Source organism: Phascolarctos cinereus, unplaced genomic scaffold (assembly GCF_003287225.1).
Source record: "Phascolarctos cinereus isolate Bilbo 61053 unplaced genomic scaffold, phaCin_HiC Scaffold_4;HRSCAF=312, whole genome shotgun sequence".
NCBI lineage: Eukaryota > Metazoa > Chordata > Mammalia > Diprotodontia > Phascolarctidae > Phascolarctos > Phascolarctos cinereus.
In genome coordinates, this window is record NW_027555847.1 from 363708152 (window position 1) to 363734919 (window position 26768).

A 26768-nucleotide genomic window follows, 5' to 3' on the forward strand; every position below is an offset into this window, starting at 1 on the left:
TGTTACACAGCCTACATATATGGGAAAAGACAGCTCCATCATAACTGGAAGTCAAGTGTTATGGGTGCCTTATTGTACTAGAAGGAGGGAAAGTCAAGAGAAACAATTTTTCACTTTTTGGGAAAAAAATCTGATATTCATGCATTCATGAATTCAGCAAATCATTATTTAGTACCTATGAGGTATAAGGCATTGGTTTATAGATGCTATGAGAGATTTTTTTTAAGTACCTATGTTCTAGGAATTTTACAATCTAGTAGAGGAAATAAAGGGCAGTTAGGTGGGATGGTAGAGAGAGCATGTGGCCTAGAGTCTAGATCTGAGTTCAAATTCTATCTCATATACTTATTAGCTGTGTGACCCTGGGCAAGTCACTTAACTCTGTTTGCCTCAGTTTCCTCATCTGTAAAATAAGCTGGAAAAGGAAATGGCAAACCACTCCAGTATCTTTGCCAAGAAAATCCCAAATGGGGTCACAAAGAATCAGACATGACTAAAACTACTGAACAACAACAAAAAATAGGAAATAAGACACAGAAATAATCATTATATTACTAGTGTATATGTATGTGTTTACAGCATCTCAAAATCCTATGAAGGCTTTAATAGCTTAAGGCTTTTAAGTTTTAGTAGCTTAAAAGTGCAGTAAGATTTTTTGGAAAACCTTGTGCATATGTGTATGTGCATGTGTATGTGTATATATATGTATATGTGTGCATACATGTGCTCAGGTGGAAATGCTACAGAGGAAGAATGATTGGGGGAAGGTGATCATGTAAGGAATGTCAGATGAAGTAACTTCGTGGAAGAGGTGGAATTTTAATTAAGCACCTAAGTACGTGTCAAATCAAACTAGGAAGGAACACAAGGGGAAAACAGCTTCTGACAATCAATAAACTTCTCTGGAGAAATTTGCCTTTAAATATATTTCGTTAAATTTTATACATCAGGCAGAAAGGAGGAAGTACTTTGCAAAGGGGGTTGAAAGATTTGAGATATGCGGGGGCAGCTAGGTGGTGCAGTGGATAGAGCACCGGCCCTGAAGTCAGGAGGACCTGAGTTCAAATCTGGCCTCAGACCAAACACTTGACACTTACTAGCTGTGTGACCCTGGGCAAGTCACTTAACCCCAATTGCCTAAAAGCAAATAAATAAATAAACAAATAAATAAATAAATAAAAATTAAAAAAAGGATTTGAAATATGCTAACCAGGGTGTGGAGGCAGCTGGTGACTCAGAGGACAGAGCACTGGGCCTGGAGTCAGGAAGACCTGAATTCAAATGCAGCCTCAGGCACTTCTGGCTGGGTCACAAGGAGTCAGACATGACTGAAAGAGCTGAACAGCCACAAAAACCAGAAAATGAAAGGGAAGGTGAAGGCATTAAAAAGATCCCTGAAGTTTAGGGGGAGTTGTTTGCAGGAATGTAGCCAAAACTGTGAACCTCTGTTAAGTACCTAAAGTGAGAGTAGAGACCTGAAATAATTCTAAAGCTGTCAGCAGGCATTGTTTTCTGAGTGAAAGCCCAAGATAGTGTTATCCATGATTGAAACTTCACAAGGAAGAACTAGTCAAGGTGTAAGACGTTTTCTTCTGGTGGGTTAGAAAAATGTATGCACCAAAGAAATATGGAGAGAAAAAACAAATTAAATGCTAAGAAGGAGATGGGCTTTTCAGCTAATGGTGATTCTGGGTCCTAGCACCACAGTGGATAAAGTTATGGACATCAAATCTGGAAGTCCTGGGTTTGAAGTAGACAAGTTATTTAACTTTTCTGAGCTCCAGTTCTCTCATTGGTAAAATGGAGATAATGATAGCACCTACACCACAGGGTTAATGTGAAGATTAAATGAAATACTGCATGTAAAGTGCTCTGCAAACCTTGAACTACAATATAAATTTTAGCTATTATTGTTACCACAACATATTTAAAAGATATATTCAAATGTATTTGTTTAGTGGTTTCAGTCATGTCAGACTCTTCATGACCCCATTTTGGGTTTTCTTGGCAAAGTTATTGGAGTGGTTTGTCATTTCCTTCTCCAGCTCATTTTACAGAAGAGGAAACTGAATCAAATGACTTACCCAGAGTCACACAGCTAGTGAAGCATCTGAAGCCAGATTTGAACTCAGGAAAATGAATCTTCCTGACTCCAGGCCAGGCACTCTATCCACTGTGCCACCTAGTTGCCCTGAATATTGTATAATGCCCCATAAATGAGCAGTCAAGTAAAGTATTTGTGTATGGTTTGTCTTTTGAGAGATTTTGTTTCTTTTTTCTTCCCCTTTCCCCCTGCCTTTTTTAGACTGCACATGGCAAGTGAAGGCAAATGATAGGAGTTTCCATGAACAGCCCCAGTTTATGAACACAACCTTCTTTTGTTTAAAAGAGAGTAAATATGCGGTAAGTTGGCTTTAGCTTCCAAAAACATCTTTAAAATCTGTGTTTGTTCAGTACCAAATCAGTAAGAGTCTTTACAGTGATCATCTGTAGTTCTATAGAATATTAATTTTTATTCCTCTCACCACTTTTAGTTACCTTAACAAGTAGATAGGTGTAGACTGGTAAAATTCTGTGGGTTAATTTCTGCCTTAATTTCTCTGTAAAGAAGATAACTAATTTATAAAAAACACTTTAAGGATGAAGTACTAGACTTGGGAGTCAGGAAATCAGACATTTATTAGCTGTATGACCTTGGACAAATCACTTAAACTCTCTCAGCCTCGGTTTCCTCCTTTCTAAAATGGAGATAATAATAGAGTTGTTGTGAGGTTCAAATAAGATAATATATTTAAAATATTTTGTAACCTTTAAATATATATATTCTGTATAATATATAAATGCTAAGTATTATCATGGATAATAAATGTAAAATTTGTATTTGAATATCATGTACAATTTGAAAAATATTTTCATTGGGTAGTTATGATTAGATATATCTATTTCTATTATTTTTTCCCTAGTGATGAATTTAGATATTTAGCGGGAGTTTTAAACAGTATAATAACTGTTACATTTCTTCCCTTATTATTGAAATGATACAGTTTGGTGTAGTAGAGCTTTAGACTGGGACATGTTCATTCTAGTCCTAGATCTGATGCTACCTATGTAATGTTGGAGATCAAGGAGGCCTAAGTTTCAAATCCAACCTCAATATTTACTTGTTATGTGTCCTTAAGCAACTTAAGCATCACTTTACTCATCTGATAAGTGAGGATGAATAAGATTATTACTGGCTATCTCTTGAGATTGTTGTGAGGAAAGCACTTTTGAAATTTTAAACACTGTATGAACACAAGTAGTTATTCTCTTTACTGCTAATAATGAGAGGCAACATGGCTTAGTGGATAGAGGGCTGACCTGGGAGTCAGAAATACCTGGGTTCAAGTCCTGTCTTTGACATACACTAGCTGTGTGAAACTGGAAGTGTCTCAGCCTTTTACTACACTGGGCAAATGTCTAAGACAATACATTGCCGAGCAGTTGCATTGGTAGGCAGAATTTCCTTGCCAAGAATTCCCCACACTAATGAAATGTTACTCCTCCAGACCAAAAGAGAAATTATTTATAGCAGTAATATGAAGTTTTGTAGTATTTGACCTTAAAAGTTATATATCTTATTACACAACAGTCCTAACTTTAAGATTTCTGGGTGTCATTTTGCACATGACAGAATTAAAGCAAGTTTAAGAAATCCTACTATCATTCTGGCTGGTAAATGTTGCTTTCACAATTAAAGTAATGATACTAATAAGCTAAACTTTTGTCAGTAGTGTTCTTATACTATTTTATACCTGGGTCAGTATCAGGTTTGGAGAAGCATACATGGTAGTAAATAAGTGGTAATACTTAAAATGATTCTTCTTTTTTCTAGAATAATGCAATTAAAACCTACAAGTACAATGCAGTTACCTTTTTACCAATGAACTTATTTGAGCAGTTCAAGAGGGCTGCCAATTTCTACTTCCTGATCCTCCTTATCTTACAGGTAATAATACTATTTGATATCTTAACTCTCTTATGAGTAATAGTTGGCTCAATAATGTTTAAGTTGTAAAAGGGTGTGAGATGAATGGCTCTGAGACTTTGATATTTTTTCTTTAAGGGAATGGTACCATAGTACCTCAGACACCATAGGAGCCCAAATGATTACTGACTGATTGAAAAAGGGGAGGAAAAGAAATATTTGCACAACTCTCCAATTTTGGCTCCTCTTACTGATAGGAAGATTAAAACCGGTTGTCCTAAAGTTCAACTCAACAAACATTTACTAAGAACCTACCCTGTATGTGTAAGGTTGGATGTTGGAGATACAGACAAAAATAGTTCTCACCTTCAAGAAACTAAGATTCTCCTTAAGGAGATAAGGAGGGCAGCAGGGCTGAGCAAGAAATGATACTTCACCAGAATGATCATATAAGCTAGAGAGGGAAGAGACGATGAGGAAATCCAGACAAAGTTCTCTTTTAGTATTTGAGGAGGGAGGGCCGACATTAAGAACATGACACCTGAGCTGAGCCTCACAAGAGGATTAAGGATTCTTAAAGGTAGAGATGAAAAGTAAGTATATAAATTGTCTAGCACAAAAAACAGATGCTTGCTACACCTGGACTGCTTCCTGCTTTTGAAGTTTCAGTCATGGATTAACAGTGACCTTGGCTTTAATCCATCAAACATCATCCATTGATATTTCTCACATTATCCCAAATCTCCACTGAAGTCTTATTCCAGGGTCTTTTGTGGCATGAAGGTGAATCTGGATTTTAGAAGGCTATGCAAGTTTGGGCATCTCCTAGGAAAGTATAAAGGCCTGGCAACCAACTATATGTCATCTGAAGACCAGGCACACTAGGTTCAGTGATTATCTTCACCGAGGGTTATCCACAAAGGGATGTATTTGTTTTGGCCAGAATAATTCATAAGAATGTCTTCTTAAGTCACAGGAGGCTTACGGTCTGCATCCCTGAATGGATTTTCCATATGAATGAAAACCTAGATCCTGAAGTATTAGTATTTTTAACTCGAGAGTTATAAACCCTCAACTGTGTCCATTTTAGGACTGAAACCAGAACCGCTTTCCTCAGGGCACTGCTAGATGTGACTAACTGCTAAGGAGAATAGCCTGAGGCCTTTGTTGTTATTGTTATATGTTGAGCTTATTATGTTTAATAATTACATATTCCATGCCACATGTTAATTATATACATATGTATGTATGTATATATACATAAGTGTGTATGTATATATATGTGTGTATATATGTATATGTATGTGTATATATATACATATATATATACATATATATGTATATATACGTGTGTGTGTGTGTGTGTGTGTGTGTGTGTGTGTGTATATAGGCAACTAGTAGCATAGTGGATAAGAACACTTGATTTTTGAATCAGAAAAAACAGAGTTCAAATCCAGCCTCAGACACTTACGGTGTGGCTTTGGGCAAATCACTCAAACTCTCTCTACCTTTTTAGTTTCCTTCTCTGTAAAATGGGGATCAAAATAGCACTGATCTCACAGGGTTGTTGTAAGGCTCAAATGAGATATACATGTATAATGCTTTGCAAACTTTAAAGCACTATGTAAGTGCTAACTTTTATGATTATTACTGTGCATATATTATTATTGTTATTTTACAAGGTATCTTAAAAGTCTTAGTGCAATTTTAAGTTTTAATAGGGACTTTTGGAATACCCCATGTAATTATAATGTGTAATATTCATTCTTTTTATTATTATTATTGCTTAGAACTGCAATGACTTTTGAGACAACTTGTATAATGGGTACCAAAAGTGTTTTACTAGAATGTCTTCAAGAATTCAGTTATGAATAATTACTCAAATCAAGTTTCGAATTAAAAAATGAATTCTATAGAAATATCCTATGTTTTACAATACACTTTTTTTAAAGGCAATTCCTCAAATATCTACCTTGGCATGGTATACAACACTTGTGCCTTTACTTCTGGTGCTGGGCATCACTGCAATCAAAGATCTTGTGGATGATGTGGTAAGTTTTTTTTTTGAATACTAAGAATCCTATTGGATATTTTCCGATTATTTTAGTCTATAATTTTTGTAGCAATTTAAATTTTAGGATTATTAAGGTGTCAATTCTCTTTCTTCCTTCTACCTCACCCAAGGCTCGCCATAAAATGGATAAAGAGATAAACAATAGGACATGTGAAGTTATCAAGGATGGCAGGTACTGTAAAAATCATCCTCTTTCTTTTTACTCTATAAGTCTAAATATTTATATTTGATATAGCTGGAGGCTGATGGTAAATAATGATGGCAGATGTACCAATAAGGTTGATTTTTGTGCAAAAGCCTAAAAAAATCAAGGCTTTATATTCAAGGGATCTTGAACCTGTCATAGTAAAAAGCATTAAATATAATGACCATGAAAACAGCACAAAGTAGTCTTTTATGTGTATCAGTCAGTCAGTCAAAAAGCATTTAAGTGCTTACTATTTGCCAGTAGTTTTCACTGGGGATACCAACAAAGGTTTAAGAAAACCAGACTCTACTCTCAAGAAACTCACATTAAGGAGAGGAGTCTAAGTCTGGATAGAAAGTCATCTGCATAGAGATGATGATCAAATCCATAGTAACTGATGAGATCAGTAAGTGAGAGAATATAGAGAGAATCAAGAAGGGAGCCCAGGTCAGAGCTTGGGAAGTCACTCAGAGCTAGCAAAAATGACATAAGAATGAGCGCAAGAGACTGAGGAAGGAGAAGTCAGATCTGTAGGGGAAGAACCAGGAGAGAAAAATATACCAAAAACTTAGAGAGTACGGAAGATCCAGGAAGAGATGGTGATCAGCATTATCAAAGCTCAACAAGGATGAATATTGAGAATTGGCAAGTAAGAGATCATTGATGACTTTGCAGGGAGCAGTTTCAGTTGAATGATGAGTTTGGAAGCCAGATTGCAGAGGATTTAGACCACAGGAAGAGGAAGCACCTAGTGTAAATGATTTGTTAAGGAGTTTAGCCAAGAAGGGGAGGAGAGTTATAGGATGATAGCTAGTAGGGATGGGAGGGTCAAATGGGGGGGTTTTGAGGATCGGGTGAGACATGGGAGTCTTTGTAGTGAACAAGGAAGGACCCATTATATAGAGATTCAAGATAAAAGGTATAATGGGGGCAACCTGCTGGAGAGATTGAGGAAGGGTGGAGTCATGTTTTTATGTGGAGGGTTTGTCCTTGGCAAGAAGGATCACCTCCATCAGAAACTGAAGTGAAGGAGGAGATAGTAGGGTAGGATAGTGGAGTGACATGAGATTAGGAGAGGAGAAAAGAAAGTCCTTTGAAAATGGCCTCAGGTTTTTTTGTTTTGTTTTGTTTTTTGTGAAGCAAGACATGGAAGGAATCATTGGTTTTATGTTTTTGTCTTTTGTGTTACATTTCCACAGTGTCAGATGTTAATGTGAAGATACCTATTAGTAGAAAAGCACATGTTTAGACAACTTTTTCACTGGTTGTGAATCAGTGCATTACAGGTTAACAGGAAGTACAGTCTTTAACATGTGAATGATTGTGTTTGAAAGGTATATTTGTAAGTCATTTATTTAGAACTCAGAATGCATTTTTCTATAGGAAAATTGTTACAAGTGATGATGAGGTTGTGCATTCAAGATGAGATGTACATTTTCAGATATGGCCAATGTGGGAATTTGTTTTGTTTAACTATGCATATTTGTTACAAAAGGTTTTTTCCCTTTTTTTTAATGGGAGGGAGAGGTAGAGAAAGGAAAATGAATGCTTATTAATTGAAAAAAAAGTATTAAAAAGTGGTGATAAGGTTCCCAGACTAGCCCACAAAAGGCCGTTTTTTTAAACTTATATAACTGAAATTCTGTCAAAATAAACACCAACCCTGAGACTACCATCTGATCCTGGGGAGAAAAAGGAAGTTAGAATCTTCAGTGGCAGCTATGAGAGAGAGGGTTTATTTTTGAGTTGTTAATAGATGAAGTATTTATAAGTCAGGGATTGCCTGTAATATGAATTGCTCCCGTATAACCTCAGTGGAATATTAGAAACAATTTAATTAGAAACAAGTGGTAAACGTGGAAGAATTGATTTGTTCATTTTTGTTTTAAAGACTTTCTGAATTCTAACCCAAGACATAAAACATCAAAGTGTTAAGTAGCTGTTTACTTCAATTTAGAATATTCTTTGATCCCCTTTGCTATTTCCAGAATCTCACTCTGCTGACATCTCTCAGCAAACTCTTCTTCTTTGAGGTTCACTCTCTCCAAATTCATTGACAAATCTAGATCCTGTTGGCTGTCCCCTTCAATATTCTCCAACAAGTGTCTCCTACAGTTATCTCTTATCTATCTGTTACCATTGATCTCTCCCTGCTGCCAGCAAACATGCCCAAGTCTTCTCCATCCTTAGCGGGGGGGGGGGGGGGGGGGGGAGAAGAATGACGGCTCTCTCTCTAGAAACTACTATCTTTTTAACTAACATCCAATATCTCTCTTTCTTTTCTCAGCCAAACTTCTAGAAAATTCGCACTTCAATTCCCTCAATTGGGTCTTCCTGCTTCAAGTTTCTCCCTACACCAATGCAACCTTCACTCAGCTGCCAAGGTGTTTTCTCTAAAGTGTAGGTCTATGGCTTTCCCCTACTCATTACTTCTATTTGTATTTCCTTTCCTCTCATTTTCTTCCCAAGCCTTTGTAATTTGGTTATCACCCAACTGAAACTATTCTCTCCAAAGTTACTACTATTCTTCTAGATATTTAGTCCAGTGGCCAAGGTCCTTCGTGACCTCTCTGCAGCATTTAATACTGTTGATCACCCTTTTCTCTTGGATACTTGCTGACCTCCGAGTTTTTGTGATACTGCTTTATCTTGGCTCTCCTCCCATCTGTCCACCACTTATTTCTCTCTCTCTTTTTTTTTTGCTAAATCATAATTGATATCATGATTAGACTCTGTCCTGTGCCCTCTCTTCTTCTCTCTCCATATTATCTCTCATCAGCTCACATGAGTTCTATGATCATCTGTATTCTGATGACTCAGATTTGTGCATCCGGCCCCAGTCCCTTTCCTCAGCTCCAGTTACATATCACCAAATACATATTGGACACTTTGAACTGGATGTTCCATGGACTACTCAATCTCAGCATGTCCAAAACAGAACTCATTTTCTCCCTCCCTCAACCCATCCTTCTTTCAGAATGCCTTATTTGTGTCTAGGTCTCCACTATCCTTTCATTTACTTGGGTCAGCAATCTTGGTGCTATACTTAACACTTCACTCTCACTTCTAATCAGTTGCCTAATCTTGTCATTTCTCTCTGTGGTACCTTTCACATCTGTCCCCATATCTGTACTCATATAACTACTACCCTAGTTCAGGTCCTCATCACCTCTCAGCTGAACTATTGCAGTTGCCTCTTAATTGGGTCTCCCTGCTTCAAATTTCTCCCTACACCATTACAACCTTCATTCAGCTGTCAAAGTGATTTTTCTAAAGTGCAGGTCTATGTCTTTCCCCTACTAAATATACTCTAGTTGTTCTTTATTACCTCTAGAATCAAATGCCTTTGTTTGGCATTTAAAACTCTTTACAACCAGTCCTGACTTTACTTTTTTAGCTTTGTTATGCATTACTCCACTTCATGGTCACCAAGGTCCAACCAAACTGCCCTTACTGTTTTTCACACATGGCACTTGCATTCCCATGACTTTGCAATGGCTGTCCCTCATGCCTAAGATGCATTCCATCTTCCTCTCTGCCTCTTAGAACCCTAACTTCCTTCAAAGTTCAGGTCAAGTACCACTTAATCCATGAAACAATTCCTGATCCCCTCAACTGCTTGTGACTTTCTCCCAAAATTATCTATGTTACATATATTTCATGTTTATCTACATATTATATGTTGCTTTTCCTGTACAGATTGTAAATGCTTTGCAGTTAAATATTCTTTCACTGGTTAAATGAGATATTTGTAAAGTACCTGGCATATAGTAGGCAGTATTTAAATGCTAGCTAATGTCACCATCATCATCATCATCATCATTATTATTCATTATTTTGTCTTTGTGTCACCAGCGGCTGGCATGATCCAGGGCTCATAAAAGATGCTTATTAGCAAATTCTTGTTGATTTCTTATTTAATAGGTAAAATCAAATCAATTAAAGCCAAATTTTAAAAACCCTTAAATTATAGATCATGTTGTAAATCCTAGTTAGAAATATCAACATAATGAGATTTTCTGTTTATGTGCATTTTAGTCAGAAATTAATAATGAAACCACATTTTTGCTTCTAATACTTGGTTCTAGAGTGAACTTGTTAAATTTCATGGGATTCATGAAATATGAATTGTTACTAATCCTCTGTTTCCAAAATTCATACACTGAATTACTGTATATTTAAAAATTCTTCCAAATTCAGACTTATTTGAAATTGAATTTGGAACTTTCTGTGTGGTGCAAGTTTGGAACTGAGAGGGGTTCTGGACTCAGTTTTTGGAATCTAAGCATCTCATGCTTCCTCAGTTCCCACAAATAAAGTATACCCACTCAGATTAGAATAATGGCTGTTTGCTTAAAAAAACAAAGAGCATTTTACTCTCTCAGTAATTGGTTCCCTGAAATCTTTCATTGTTAAGCAGAGGCTCCCTTTGTAGATGGTGGGTCAATAAGAGCTACAGACAACTGTGACTAGATTTGAGTTGCAAAATACTAAAGTTTAAGACAAAACATTCAATACACAAATGGACATTTGGAGTCTACAGTATTGTACCTCAGGTAGTGCTACTAAAATATAAAGGACTGAATTTTAGGTAATTCTTCCTTTAAAGGAGGACCAATCTCTGTTGAGTTGGGTATTCTAGTGTATATATGGCTTATGGCTAGATGAACTTGGTAAGGAACATGAGATTCTAGGTTCAGTGATATTCTAAAGTAGGCAATGGAGGAATCAAGAACGGAAATAAATAGTGGATAGAGCACCAGCCCTGGAGTCAGGAGGACCTGAGTTCAGATCCAGCCTCAGACACTTGACACTTACTAGCTGTGTGACCCTGGGCAAGTCACTTAACTCCATTGCCTAACCAAAACAAAAAACAAAAAAAGAATGGAAACAAATAGTACATCTACTTGCTGGGATAGTCTAGATTAGGAAGAACCTGAAAAGTTGTAGCTCCTTAAAAATCCATCAATAGAGTAGAGGTTCCATAAGCCAATCCTTATTGTGACCCCTTAATTAACACTTTGTTACAGCATCTGAAGATGCCAGCTAAAGGTAAGCTAATATTACTTCCATGATTTCTTATCTCTGTGACACCAATAAAATATATTTTAGTTTAAAACTGAAGATTTTTCCACCATAATTCATAGTGCCCACACATTTCAGAGTTCTAAGTATTCCTAATGCCAATTCTAAGTTGCTTTTCTATATTTTTGATATCATAATTTTATAACATGAATATTTAAATGAATAATTGTTAATATTTCAAATACTATTTTAGGTTCAAAATTGCAAAATGGAAAGAGGTTCAAGTTGGAGATGTCATTCGTCTGAAAAAAAATGACTTCATTCCTGTAAGTGAACAAGTTTTCTTCATTTCATCCAAATTTTCCTGAATCTTTGACCTTTGGTATAGTTTCATTTGATATTTAATATGTTAACTTGTGTTTATTGTTTTGACTAGGCTGACATTCTCCTCCTGTCCAGCTCAGAGCCTAACAGCCTCTGTTATGTAGAAACTGCTGAATTAGATGGGTAAGGATATATCTTTTGAAAGGTCACTTCATTTAAAGCATTGCAGTGCAAATATGGCAGGTTTTTTATATACATATATGCATTTTTACTTACATATACATGTGTATATTGAAATCACCTGTTCCAAGACTGTCATGTGTATTGAAATGGATCTTGAATATGAAGTTGAAAGACCTAGAGTCTAGTTCCAGCTTTGCCACTTTCCAACACTGGGAACTTGGCCAATTTGCTTCCATTTTCCCAATCCTCAGTTGCCTCATCTCTAAAATAAGGTCAGAATCATAGAGTTTGATGGTCCATAGGTCCAATTCCATAGGTTTATGGAATGGACCTCAGCTATCTTGTGATCTAGCCCCTACTACCTGAACAGGAATTCCCCTAAACAATACATACTCAGTAATTAGTCATTTGGCCTCCTCTTACAGATATCCACAGACAAGGAATTGTCTCCTAAAACAGCCCATTCCACTTTTGAACTGATAAATTATTAATAATTTTTCTCATCTATTAAATGAATATTTGCCTTGATGTAACTTTCTTCTTGGCAAATGTAGAACTCTAACCTCATTTGGTCTTCTAACTCTTAAGTTGAGAGGGTATCATGAACAGAGGACCATCCTTGGAGTTAAGAAGATCTGGGTTCAATCCCTACTTCTGATATATACTGGCTGTGTGATTCTGGATTGTCATATAACCTCTTAGTGTCCCAGGCTACTCTTTTAAGACTAAAAATTATAGACAAGTTGCTGATTTTCATGGATGGAGGGAAGTTATTTATTGGGAGTGCTTTATATAAATGAAATCACAGGTCCAGAACCTCTCTCCTCCTCCCCCAAACCCCTTTTTACTCATGACTCCTAGTTTCACCCATGGAAGCCACCCAAAATGAGTATAATTCTCCTTCTACATGATCATTGTCTTCAAATACTTGAAGATAGCTATCAAGTTATCTCTAATTGTTCTGTGTTTCTGGCTACACAACTGCAGATTCTTCAGCTACTGCTCTTTTGACACAATTTTCAGATCCTTAGCCACCCTGGTCACCCTCTTTTACGTGTTGTCCCACACCCTGTTTGAGGGCAGGTACATGCTCTTACAACCTCCTTACTTTTCCTGGGTTTCAGCTACCTCTTGAAAATTTTGGTTCTGTACTTCCTAGTCTGTGGGTCATTTTCCAAAGTAGAGAAAGTGGAAATTAAGAACAGTTCAGCTGCTTTTTCAATCCTCACTGTCTCATCAACATCATCCTGTAATTCTGTCTCTTCATTCAGCTTCCTTTTTGTCCCCAGGACAACCAGAAAAGACTCCCCTTTTCTTAGTGGGATAGTTTATGTCATTATCAAAATTTCATTTTCATTTTTGAGAATATCCTATTTATCTTGAGTTAATTTTCCCTCTAGGCCCTTAGGCATTGAGAACCTATGCTTACTCTGAACTCCGAAGCGCACACCAAATCCTAGAGTGTATGTGGCAATTCCCCTCCTTATCTAGCATCCCATGACCAGTTCCTCTGCTCTTTTTGTTTTTTTGGCTTTTTGATGAGGCAGTCAGGGTTAAGTGACTTGCGCAGGGTCACACAGCTAATAAGTATCAAGCGTCTGAGGCCGGATTTGAACTCAGGTCCTCCTGACTCCACTCTATCCACTGTGCCACCTAGCTGCGCCCCATGACTAGTTCCTCTCAAGGCTCTGGTCACTTTTCCTTCAACAGAAAGATATTCTTTACACATCAGAATGAGATCCAGAATATAACTTCTTTTTGTTGTTTCCTCTGCTTCTTAATGAAGAAACAGTTATTAAAGAAAGTCAAGAATTTCTTAGCTGATCTGCCTTTAGCAGCAAAGAGTCCTAGCACACATCTGTATAGCCAAAATTATTTCTCACTGTTGTGTCTTGCCCTCCTGATGACCAGGATGATGAAGGGCCTTGAGTCCATGTCAACTGGAAATTGCTTGAAGGAACTAGGGATTTACAGTCTGGAAAAGAGAAGACCCAGGAAGGACATGATAAGCTGGCTTCAAGTATTTGAAGGGCTGATAGATGAAAGAAGAATTAGGTTTGTTCTGTTTCACCTCAGGGTAGAACCAGGAACAATGGATGGGAGGTGTAAAGGAGCCACTTTAGGGTAGATGACAGGAGATATTCTAACATTTAAAGCTGTGCAGAAGTGGAACGAGCTGCTGCCAAACAGGCTGTGTAGCAAACGCTCATTTTTTCTCTGTTTTCTGTAGTGCATACTCTGTAGAGAGGGAGTCTTCCTGAGCACGGGAGAGGCTGAGGTGACCTGTCCACTTCACTCTGTAAACCTGTCTCATTTTTTTTAGTTATTTGTAAATTAATACTTTATTGTTGGGTTGCTCCTCCTTGGAGATCCGTCTACAAGCAGAGGCTGGAAAACCATTCACCAAGACATTACAGTGGAGATGTTTTTCAGGTGTGGATTGAATAAAATGGCTGCTAAGGTCCCTTCCAATATTAAATCCTGTGATTCTGGAGGATCAAATGAGATAGCATATGTGGATAATTTCACTTTTTAGTAATTGAGTAGAAATCTTTTGAAAAAGATACTCCTTGGTGGGGCAGCTAGGTGGTGCAGTGGATAGAGCTCCAGCCTTGGAGTTGGGAGGACCTGAGTTCAAATCCGGCTTCAGACATTTGACACTTACTAGCTGGGTGACCCTGGACAAAGTAATTTAACCCCAATTACCTCACCAAAAAGCAACTAATTAATGAATTAATTAATTAATTAATGCTGGCTAAGCTCTTTAAAAAGAAAAACAGAAAAAGATGCTTATAAACATGAAGAAGGTTCTCATGACCTACCTATTAAAATATATTAAGGCCAATCAGCCACCTGCTTAATAGGCAGAATTAAATGAGTTAATATTTGTGGAAACTTTGAAACAAAATCCTTTATGAGATGTTGCTAGAAGGTAAAAAGCATATTTCATTGCAAAGTTGTGTGGACCTATGCCTTTTCCATATGTTTTTAGTGCCTTTCCCAGCTTTCAGAATATATTATATTTTGGTTTGGTGTAAATATGAAGGAAAATGTGAAGTCAGGTGAAATGAGCCCCCCCAAAATTATTTCATTTCTAATTATGATAGGAAATCATTGAGTTTCATTTTTTATAATAGAGCCAAACAAGCCCCATCCCAATTGCATACCTAATAAATGTGACAAAATGTTAAAAGTTTAGTTTAAAAGGGATCCTCAGCATTTGGGATAAATAGAAGAAACAGCAGGCTTCATCAACCAAGCAGGTAGGTGGTAGAGAGAAAGTTGCAGCTGACTAACTGGTGAGTCTGGTGAGTTGATAGTTTGAAATGTTCAAATGTTTGTCCATATATTAGCCCAGAGAAAGCTATTTACAAAGGGAATCAGGTATTAGTATGCCAAAGATTTGGCTCCAGTTCAGTGAACCATTTACTTCTCCTCTCTCCAAAGCTTCCAATTAAAATGGGAATTAGAAAATAGGACCAGACCTAGGGTACATGACCATGTAAGCCGCTGGAAATCTACCAGTTAAGAGTATTAGTTACTGATTCATAACACAGAAAGAATATGACTAAGTAATAAAGTAACGTCAGGTTTAAATGATTTTTTACTGCTGTTTTCCTTTGTGAGTGTATCTGCATTTAAATGACCAATTTGGTCCAACTAAGTGTTTTTGTTTGTTTTAATTTTTCCCTCTAGAGAAACAAATTTGAAGTTCAAAATGTCGCTTGAAGTAACAGATCGCTATCTCCAAAAAGAGAGTGCATTGGCAGCATTTGATGGTTTGTACAAAATAGTTCTTCTGGCTGCGATTTTGATAGCTAGCTACTATTTCTAAAATTTCCAAAAATAATCACTTTTGTACAAAATGCTACATTTAAACATTTGCATAGATTGAAATTTTTCCCTTCAATCTAGGTTTCATTGAATGTGAAGAACCGAATAACCGACTAGATAAGTTTACAGGAACACTATTCTGGAGAAACACAAGTTACTCTTTGGATGCAGATAAAATTTTGCTGCGAGGCTGTGTGATTAGAAATACTGATTTTTGCCATGGCTTGGTCATTTTTGCAGGTACTTTATTTTCTCATGTCATTAAGAACCTGGAGTGAATAATAGAAATGAAGCACAAGCTATTTCCTCCCTGCCTATTCAACATCAAAAACATAAGAATGAGCACATATGTAACTTATTTTTCATATTTTGATCGCATTGAATTTTGGGTGTTTTCAGGAGCTGACACCAAAATCATGAAAAACAGTGGGAAGACCAGGTTTAAAAGGACTAAAATTGATGACTTGATGAACTACATGGTTTATACGGTAAAATATTTTTATTTCATTGCGCAAAAAGCTAGCTTGTTATACTAGTAATTTAAAAAACAATATTTAGAAATGAAAAGATCATTGAGTTTTGGGTCAGAGGACTTTGTTCCATACTCCCTCTCTGCCACTTGCTATCAGGGTGAGCTTAGAGGAGTTAACTTCACCTCTCCACTCCAGTTTCCTTATCTACAAAATGAGGAGATTGGGCTTAAAAACCTCTAAGATTCTTTTAGTTCTCAACATATTATTCTTTGGAGAAGAAGTTCTGTGATATGGGAGTTCACCCTGTTTCATAATCTACCCTGTACATCTTAGTAGATGAGACAGTAGGTAGTCTTCATGAGTTGCCATGGCCAAAAAAAATTCATTATCTGTTGACCAGCCTCCTTCTTAGGAGCCTGTCTAAACTTAGTACAGACAATATTGGACCTTTAATAATGAATAATAACTAGCATTTATATAGCACCTAGAATGTGCCAGATACTGTGCTAAGCACTTTACCAAATTAGCTCATTTAATCCTCACAACAACCCTGGGAGGTAGGTGCTATTATTATCCACATTTTACAATTGAAGAAACTGGGGTAGATAGAGGATAGGTGACTTACTCAGAGTCACACAACTAGTAAATATCTGAGGCTGGGTTTGAAATCAGGTCTGTCTGAATCCAGGTCCAGAGCTCTATTCTCTGTACTATCTAGATGCCCTTTCCACCAAACCTTTCCATACTGGAAAGAATTTATGCCTCATGGGTATAGCTTTTGAGAATCTAGGGTCACTTCTATTAGTGCAGGATTATATTTCAGTAAATTTCTGTTTATAGGAGTGGATATATGGCTCAGTGGATAGTATGCTGGGCCTGGAGTCAGGAAAGCCCGAGTTCAAATCTGGCCTCAGATACATACTAGCTGTGTGACCCTGGGCAAATCATTTAACCTCTGTTTGCCTTAATCCACTGGAGAGTGAAATGGCAAACCATTTCAGTATCTTTGCCAAGAAAATCCCATGTGGGGCAGCTAGGTGAAGTGGATAGAGCACTGGCCCTGGAGTCAGAAGGATCTGAGTTCAAATTCAGCCTCTGACCAAACACTTGACACTTACTAGCTGTGTGATCCTAGGCAAGTCACTTAACCCCAATTGCCTAAAAAAAAAAATCGCATGGACAGTATGGTCTGTGGGGTCACAAAGGGTCAAACATGCCTAAACAACTGATCAACAACAAAGTTTTGTTAATAATAATTTTTGCAGACAATTTTTTGGGGGGAGTGCAAATCAGATACTATTAACAATCATTAAAGAAACCAAGTGAAACCTTAAAGGAAAGTGTTCTGGTACTGTTTTACGTATTTTTGTTAGTGTGTACAGATGTTTCAAACATTTATAAATAAGGGAATAAGCAAAGCTTTTTAAGTAGACAGGACTAGGAATCTAGCCTGGTCCCACTCTGGTCAAAGAAAGATCCGAGTAATACGTGTAAAAATGTTTCACTTTCTAGATTTTTGTTGTCCTTATACTCCTTTCTGCTGGTCTAGCTATTGGACATGCTTACTGGGAAGCACAGGTTGGTAATTATTCTTGGTACCTATATGATGGAGAAGACTATACGCCTTCATATCGTGGATTCCTTAATTTCTGGGGCTACATCATCATTCTGAACACCATGGTACCCATCTCCCTCTATGTCAGGTAATGAAGTTTCCTTTTTTATTTCTTGCTTTAAGCTTAATGAGAAAGTATACAACTCATTATTAAATGGACATTTATACTAATTTACTTATGCTCTCTCATGAGATAGAAAAAACATTTTCCCCCTATGAAAAATCTCCCAATATGTTGAGCTTTGAAGTATATTCCGAGCACACCATGGTAAGGGCTAAGGAAGATAGATAGAATACAGTTCTCTAAAAAAAAATTACATCCTAGGGGTATGTGGCATAGTACACATTGCAGCAAGATGGGTGTACACAGTATTTGATGAAAGAGAAAGAGACCCAAACAGAAAAAGACACATACACACAGAGAGACAGAATAAGAGAATGAATCCAATGAAATGTTTCTTCACTTTATGAGGAGAATACATGAATTTCTGTTTTTCTGGAATTGATTTTTCCCTCTTTGTCAGCAATTTTAGAGACATCCTTTTCCTAGCCACTGATGGTTCTGAACGTTTTCTTGTTTCTATGTAATACATACTTAAAATTCTAGACTCTGTAAACTTTTTAAAAATTCCCTTACTGTCTCTTATTTCAGATATTTTAACTTTGGCAACACTAGTTTCAAAGGAACTTTCCTTTTCAGCTCATCAATCATTGTTTGGCTTTACTTATCCCAAGGCATTTAAACCTCCTGGAAATGCATACTTTAGGTATGCTTTCTGGCTCTGCGATATGATCAGCTCTATTTTGCTCACCCCATCTGAGTTGAGGAATGGGTTGTCCCTAGATAAATTGTCTTAGATACAGTTTAAGAGAAGGGAGAAGGAGTAGTGATCGTCATTCCTTCCAGTAATACTCTGATGATGGCATTTCTTTGTTGAATCTATATGACACTAAGTTGGAGGAAAATGAAAGTTATTGCCGTATAGCTAATCAGTCAATCAATCAGAAAGGATCTATTGAGTGCCTACCATCTGCTAAGCAATATACTTGTGTGACGGATACAAAGGCAAGAATAAAACAATTCCTATCGCCAGAGAGTTCACAGTCTACTAGGGGGAAACACTATGTACATACACCATTTTGTTAATAAGATTTTTTTAAGCACTTATTATGTGCCTCACATATACATGCCAAGTGCTGGTGATGCAAATAAATTTCTGTCCTCATGGAGCTTACATTCTAATGGGGAAACAATATATAAATAAACACATGTAAGATATGTACAAATATACAGAATAAATTAAGGTAATCAGGGATGAAATAAGCAGCTACGAGATCAGGAGAAGTTTGATAGAGAAGGGGGTGTTTGAACTGAGTTCTGGAAGTAATAAGAGATTCAAATAAGTGTAATTCAGGCAATGGGGGACAGCCAACTAACTCACTGAGATGAAAGATGGAGTACTTAGTATGAGGAATAGCCAGAAGACCATAGGAGAGGAGATGGAAGCTTGAACCAGGCTGGCACATGTGTGAGGAGAAAGAAAGAGACCAATGAGTAAGATGTTCTGGAGATAGAAAAGAGAGAAGAAAACCAAGTGTCTGAAGTTTGTATTTGAGCAATCCAATGAGAGTCCTTTCTTTCTTTCTTTCTTTCTTTCTTTCTTTCTTTCTTTCTTTCTTTCTTTCTTTCTTTCTTTCTTTCTTTCTTTCTAGTGTTGAAATCATTCGTCTTGGACAGAGTTATTTCATAAACTGGGACCTACAAATGTATTATCCTGAGAAGGACACACCAGCAAAGGCTAGAACAACCACGCTGAATGAACAGCTTGGGCAGATTCATTACGTTTTCTCTGATAAGACAGGAACATTAACCCAGAATATCATGACGTTTAAAAAGTGCTGCATAAACGGGCAAATATATGGTGAGTATTAGCCATTATTTCACTGAACATTGTATTATGGATAGGGCTCTAGGCGGCACTGGATGTAGTTAATAATAGCTGGCATTTAGGTAGTGCTGTGGCATGTTATCTCAGTTGATCCTCACAACAACCCTAGGAGGTAGGTGGTGTTATTATCATAATTCTACAAATGGGGAAACTGAGGCTGAAAGAGAGTAAGTGACTTACCTAGTGTCACACAGTAAGTGTCTGAGGCCAGATTTGAACTCAGATCTTCCTGACTCCAAGACTAATGTTCTTACCTACTGGACCACCTAAATGCTTCTATACAGAGTAACATAAGGGATAAGAGAAAACTTGGTAGTAACATGATCTCTTTCTTGCTCTGAGTTTTAGCAACCACCCAGGAATATGATGCCATTCACTGGCAGGTAAAAGGAGTAAGTAGGTGGTTAAATTTAGTTAATGATGTAACACAATACCCCAAGTTTGCATATAGGTTTAAACTTTTCAAAGCACTTTTATACAATTCAGTAATCCTGAAAAGTAGGTAGGACAGATATTCCCATTTTACAGATAAGTAAACTAAAATAAAAAGAAGTCAAGTGATTTGCCCAAAGGCATGCAGCTTATGAGTAGCGAAGCTGAGACTCTTATGACCTGTGTATCCAGTCTCATAGAGTAGGGCTATTTCTGTTATACTACCTTGCATTCTATGGCCAATGCATTAGACTGAACAAAGTCTTGTGATGTTATTTTGAAAAATGTGATCCTCCAAGAAGGTTATAATTTAATGAAACAGAAGAAACAGAAGCACATTTATAAACTAGCAAAGCCATAAAACATACATAAAACACATCTTTAAAAATGGGAAAAATATATATTTTTTGCACACAAGTATTCACTTACCTTGTGATTTTAATACTTGCTTTTATTTCAGGGGACCACAGAAATGCATCCCAGCATCACCACAGCAGGACAGATGTAAGTTCTTTTACTTCCTTCAAGGAAGGATTGTTTGTTGGTGACATTTTTCCTGGGAACAGATATTAGCTTAAGAACATTTCTGTGTGTTTAAAAATACATTTAAATTACACAATGATTGTTTTCTAGGCAAAAAAAAAGGTAGCTCAGAATGAAACTTTAAGCTTCGTTGAAGCTCTTAGCCTGGCATTTTCACATTCAGCATTTTTTCTTCCTTCTCCCCAGGAAGTCGATTTTAGTTGGAATACGTATGCAGATGGAAAGCTTGTGTTTTATGACCATTATCTGATTGAACAAATCCAGTCAGGGAAAGAGTCTGAAGTTCGACAGTTCTTCTTTTTGCTTGCAATTTGTCACACTGTCATGGTGGATAGGTCTGATGGTAAGTAAGCATTTCACTGGCATAAAAAAAAGAAGAGCCTGAAAATTTATCATCTACTCTGCAGACCTCATATTGAAGATTTAATTGCATATAACTGTCATACAGAGCAAATATCTCAAGAGTTTAATCAAAAATAATGATTGAGCTTTCACTCTCTATATAAGGTATAAAGGATTCCAAGAAATATATGATTTCAGCCTTTGAGCTTAAAATATAGCATCTTCTTCAAACCTTCATTTCCAAGTAAGGTTAGATTTAAGAACTATTTTAGAATTATGACTACTAGTTGTCTAAGATCACATTAGAAAATTTAAAATGTACTCTTAAAATTATCCATCATTGACAAATGGTAGCTTTTTGAAATCCTTAGATATAGATATGATAATATAGAGCCCTGGTGTGAGGAAAGGAGTGAAACCAGTCCCATTGCCTCTCTATTCTTAGGGATAAGCTGTGTCCATTTGTAAAATATTCTCGCTTTCATGCTTTAATCAATATAGCCAACAAAAACACTTCAGTATTTATTTGTCACTGATTTAATTTATCTGCAATGGGGCATAAATCGTGTGGGAAGAAATGTTTAAATACCAAATAAATAGGAACAGGGTGTGGTATCATTCCATAAATTACAAAGTAAACCATTTTTCTAGACTGAATTTACAGAGTCTAATAAAAACTGTTCAGAGTTCAAATTGAGGTCGAGAAATGGAAAGGGTTATTGAGGAATGATGCAAACGGATGATACCAGCTCAGTCATAGAAGGAGAGGTTAAAATCTGTTTGACTGGCCGAGGGATATCTCATTACGGAATAAGGACAAAGTACAATGTCATAAAGCCACCTGGCACTCTGGCTTTGGATAATTGATGATACTTAAACACACACACACACACACACACACACACACGCACCTACATGGAGTTTCCTCCATGGTGCTCATCATTTATTCTCAAAGGAAGTACATAGTTCTGTGAGGAGGAGGGCAGAGGTCTCTCCCATGGTTTATACTAAATTCTCTAGGGTCTTTGCATAGTGAAATTAGAGGCTTGAGTAGATAGGAATAGTATTTTTCGCTCATTTCAAACTCAACGTTTTCTATAATGAATTCATTATCTTTCATCCAAATTCTGTAATTCTTAGATTTCCTGTTTCTGTTGATGATACAACCACTCTATCACACTGAAAAAATCTGGAGTCAGTGTGATATAATAGAAAGAGCACTGGATTTGGAGTTAGCGAATTTGAGTTCAAATCTTAACTCTACCTTTTACTACCTTGCGACTTTGGGCAGATCACTTGACCTCTACGGGCTTCAGTTTGCTGAGCTATAAATTGAGGAGTTTGGACTAGATCAGGGATCTCCAAAAGTGGGGGGTCATGACACGTGTGTGACCAACCCATCAGAAATTGAGAAGATCACCTGGAAGACTCTTTCTAGCTCACAGCTGATGATCTTAAGATCTTTGACTCTTGATTCTACCTCAATCCCCACATCCAATAATCTAGAAAGTCCCTTTTACCTTCACAGTGTCTCTTGCCTCTGACTAAAAGCATTTCTGGTTTTTAGTGTTGTTGCTTCCTTGATTTTGAACTTATCAATTCTCTCCAGAACTACCTTAATACTGCTAGTTATCTTATCTCTTAATTCTCCATACCTTATTCTGTCTTTCACATTGCTGTTAGAATCACCTTTCTCTAGTACAGATCTGAGCACAGCACTCCCTACTTTACAACTAGGACCTTCACGTCAGCACCAACCCCAGCTTATCTTTCCAACCTTAACAAATACTAAATACCTTCGAGTATTCCAGGTTTCAGACCAACTAGAATATTCACCAACCCCCCAATCCCTTACTGCCATGTCAGTCAGGCAACTAGTATTTACTAAACATCTACTACATGCCAGGCACTGTGCTAAGTTTCTTTTTTGCTTGTTATCTTTATTCTTGCAATGATTTCTCCTCATATGACTGCCTGTTGAAATTCTTCCCTTCTTTCAAGATCAAAATCTGGAGCCATCCCTTTCATCAAACCTTCCCTGTTGCTTTAAACTATAAGCTATTTCTCCATTCTAAATCTGAACTTTAATTAAATTCAGTAGAAATTCATTAAACGCCTGCACATATGCAAGGCATTAGAGATACTACAGTCATCCCTTCCACATCAAGATTTTCCCTGTCACAATTTTGACATACTGTGGGGAACTTTTTAGGAGTTTTGTAGAAGCCGCAGATGGCTAATTGATGGTAATATCAAAATAAGTCTGCCACAAGGTATGAGAATTATATTCTTTTTGACTGGAATCCTGGTTCTGGAGGTAGACAATTTTCCCGTATGTTTCAGTTCTTTCATTTGAAAGAGAGAGATAAGCAATTACTCGTTTTCCCTGAGGCATGAATCAATATTCCTATTGGAATCCAAGCCCTCTGAAAATCAGGATCAGATGTCGGCTGAGTCATACTTTACTAAATATGATAATACAGCTACTTGCACTTAAGAGCCCTCAACAAGTTCTTGGTGATATTTTTTTTAAAAAGCATACAAACTTGGTATGAAACATTTCATTTAACTGATAGCTGACCCATGCCTCTATCTGTACATGCATTCGTTCACCTCTGACATATCTTCTGGCTTCTCCACCCATACTCTTGAATTGTCTTTCTCTTTCTTATTATCTGTCTTACTGTGTCTCCATCTCATTGTCTCTCTCTTTGCCTCTGTCTTATTCTCTCAATATTTCATTCTAGGGCAAATCAACTACCAGGCAGCTTCTCCAGATGAAGGGGCTCTAGTCACTGCTGCCCGCAACTTTGGTTTTGCCTTCCTTGCAAGGACACAGAACACGATCACGATAAGTGAGATGGGAATAGAGAGGACATACAATGTTCTGGCAATCTTAGATTTTAACAGTGATCGAAAGAGAATGTCTGTAATTGGTAAGTCTTACTCAAAACCTTTTACTCAAAGGATTACTTTTAACATTCTATAATAACTAATTTATGTACCTATAGTCTAATTCAGCTTGATTCCATGGTAAAAACATTTGATGAACTAATTGTTTGACTCAGGGGAAATTTCAAGTCTTCTCCTTGAACAGGTTAAGTTTATATTTTTTCCTTCATTCTTGAACTTTCTAAGACACTAAGTTGCAGAGAAGTTTCTGACCTGTTTTGGGAGAGATTTTCCTCATCTGGGAATTTCCCATATCAGTGCAAGTCCAGTTGCTTTTCCCATCTTGTGTATTACATGGACCTCATTTACATTGACAGCTACAGGATATAAGGTATTCAGTTTAGTCTGTTGGATATTCTTTGTAGTAAACAGATTCAGCACCCTGGGTATTGGCCTTGGGCACGTAAGATGATGCATAGAAAGAGAACGCAATATTTTAAGATGTGATTACCACCATAAATGCCATGTTGGAGGTAGCCTCTGGGCTCTATATTTATATTTAAACATAAATATTTATATTCCACTCCTTACAAGGGAAGGTCAAAAAAGCAAAGGAGTTCTGCTTGGGAACAAAATTTGATTGGGAATCAAAAAGTACATCTCACACTGGAGAAATGGTGCTTTGCAAGAGAAAGACTACTAAGCAGAGAACAGAATCAATAAATCAGCAAAATGTATTGAGCACCCACTATGTGTGAGGCATTGTGCTAGGCACTGGGGATCCATAAAGTGAAACTAGGAAGTCCCTGCCTTCAACAAGTTTACATTCTATCAAGAGAGACCTGTACATATGTAAATATATGCAAAATAAATACAAAGGAGTTAGAGAGGAAGGAAACTCAAATGGGTCAAACACCACATCTCCACTTATCTTAGAGATACTGAATTAATATCCCCAGAATCCTCTCTTCTTGTTTTATCACCTCCACTTATCTTATAGATATTGAATTAATATCCCCAGAATCCTCTCTTCTTGTTTTATCACCTCCACTTATCTTATAGATATTGAATTACTATCCCCAGAATCCTCTCTTCTTGTTTAATTTTTTATGAAAGTAAAAGTTCTAAACAATCAAATCTAATCATGTAGTGATTTAGTTATTCATAAGTACCTATAGAGTACTGATCATCTGATGAACTTGGTTGTCGACACTGTGGCAACACAGAACAAATAAAGTTCTTGAACTCTGTCATTAATTAACTTAGATTTATTTGCAGAAATAGGACACTCATAGAAAGTTAATGCGATATAACAATAAAAGATATCATAAGACAGTAAATGATAATCCCAAATGATTGATGCAAATAAGTTCGTAGTAATCACCCTGTTCTGGTATAGTTAAGGAGAACTTCAATTTGAGTCCTGAAAAATGGCAAAGCATCTATCACATTCACTTTATTAGTTGTGTCCTATTTATTTAAATGGTTTGCTCAATTCTTTGTGGGCAAAAGTCTTTGATCATTATAACAGATTGACAATTCTTTAAAAGTCATTATGAATGGTGTTACCCTTAGAAGATGCTTTCTAATAGTGACAATCCAATGAAATGTTAAGCTTGCCTCAAAGAACATAGCTAAATGCTTTATTTTCTTTTTCATTAATAGTAAGAACACCGGAAGGTCATGTTAGACTTTATTGTAAAGGTGCTGACACTGTTATTTATGAACGGCTGCATCCAATGAATCCTACCAAACAGGAAACACAGGATGCCCTGGATGTAAGTCTTGTTTTTTATCTTGATTTCATAAATTTAAGTGGTCAAGTTAAACTTCAACTAATACGTCAGTCGTTCAACATTGTCTAGTGGAAGAAGCATCAAAGAGAAGAAAATGTTAAGTTTTGTCCCTGTCATTATAGTAATAGGGCATATGTCTGTTGATAGAGGACACCTTTGTTTGCTGTTGTCACATGATAAGTGGAATCAATGTGTTAATCCAGCATGGTAACTCAAATTGCCAAGTGACTTTAAATGAGTTAACTTCACTGCATCTCAGTTCCTAAGGCAAAATAGGATTAACACCACTTCTATTTCACTCACCCCAGGTGTAGTTTACCAAGACAACATATATGCATTGACTATAAGTCAATGAGGCTGATTTTTTTTTAATCATCATATCAGAATTCATCCAAATGGATGTTGTTCCCCCAAAGTAGTCATCCTAAAAGACTGTATACTTACTTTATTGATGCTACCACTGCCCTCAAACATTTTTGAAAGCTCTTCTTTGGAATTGCATGTTTTTATTATCTGTGGTGGTTGCAAGTTTTGTTTGGTTTTTTTTTAAATAGACAAAAGTCATTCATGGCCAACTCTGGAGAATAAGGTTGGAGATTAAACTAGATAGACAATCTTAAAAGTAAGAAGGGACCATCTAGTCCAACCTCCCAACCATGAAAGGAATATCTTATATAAAGTCATTGAGTGGTAGTCATTCTGCCTCTGGTTGATGGGGAATTCACTATTTAAAGAGAAAGCATATTCCATTTTCCTAGTGTTCTTTATATATACATATATATACACACATATATATGTATATATATATATTTCCCCCAATTACATGTAAAAAAATTTAACGTTAGTATTTTTTTGTTTTGAGTTCTGAATTCTATCCATCCATCCCTTCTCTTCCCCCTCTCTTAGACAGTAAGCAATCTGATGTAGGTTATACAAATACACTCATGTAGAACATTTCCATTGAAGTCATTTTTTTCTTTTGTTAGTCATTTTATTTGCTTTTTTTTTAGGTCGAGTTTTCATACTGTTCTAATAGTTAAAAAGGTCTTCCATATAACTTTTGGGCATGAGTAAATTGTAGACTGGAAGTCCATTATTGATTAAGCTCATACTGCATCAAATACTGTGCTAG

The 26768-nt window shown here is 36.7% G+C and overlaps 1 protein-coding gene across 5 annotated transcripts in view; it reads left to right on the plus strand.

Annotated features, from left to right (window-relative positions):
* ATP8B1 (ATPase phospholipid transporting 8B1) overlaps positions 1-26768 on the plus strand; it is a 141740-nt gene that overhangs the window by 82110 nt on the left and 32862 nt on the right. For 4 of the 5 annotated variants that reach the window (XM_020994709.2, XM_020994698.2, XM_020994689.2 and 1 more), the window contains 15 exons: positions 2306-2403; positions 3875-3988; positions 5920-6018; positions 6152-6213; positions 11507-11579; positions 11690-11760; positions 15457-15539; positions 15676-15834; positions 15994-16082; positions 17580-17770; positions 19396-19604; positions 20524-20567; positions 20793-20949; positions 23696-23884; positions 25506-25618. In XM_020994709.2, coding sequence (XP_020850368.1) covers positions 2306-2403; positions 3875-3988; positions 5920-6018; positions 6152-6213; positions 11507-11579; positions 11690-11760; positions 15457-15539; positions 15676-15834; positions 15994-16082; positions 17580-17770; positions 19396-19604; positions 20524-20567; positions 20793-20949; positions 23696-23884; positions 25506-25618 — 1751 coding nt within the window. The remainder of the gene's footprint in view (positions 1-2305; positions 2404-3874; positions 3989-5919; positions 6019-6151; positions 6214-11506; positions 11580-11689; positions 11761-15456; positions 15540-15675; positions 15835-15993; positions 16083-17579; positions 17771-19395; positions 19605-20523; positions 20568-20792; positions 20950-23695; positions 23885-25505; positions 25619-26768) is intronic. The other variant, XM_078153243.1, reaches the window with a different exon arrangement.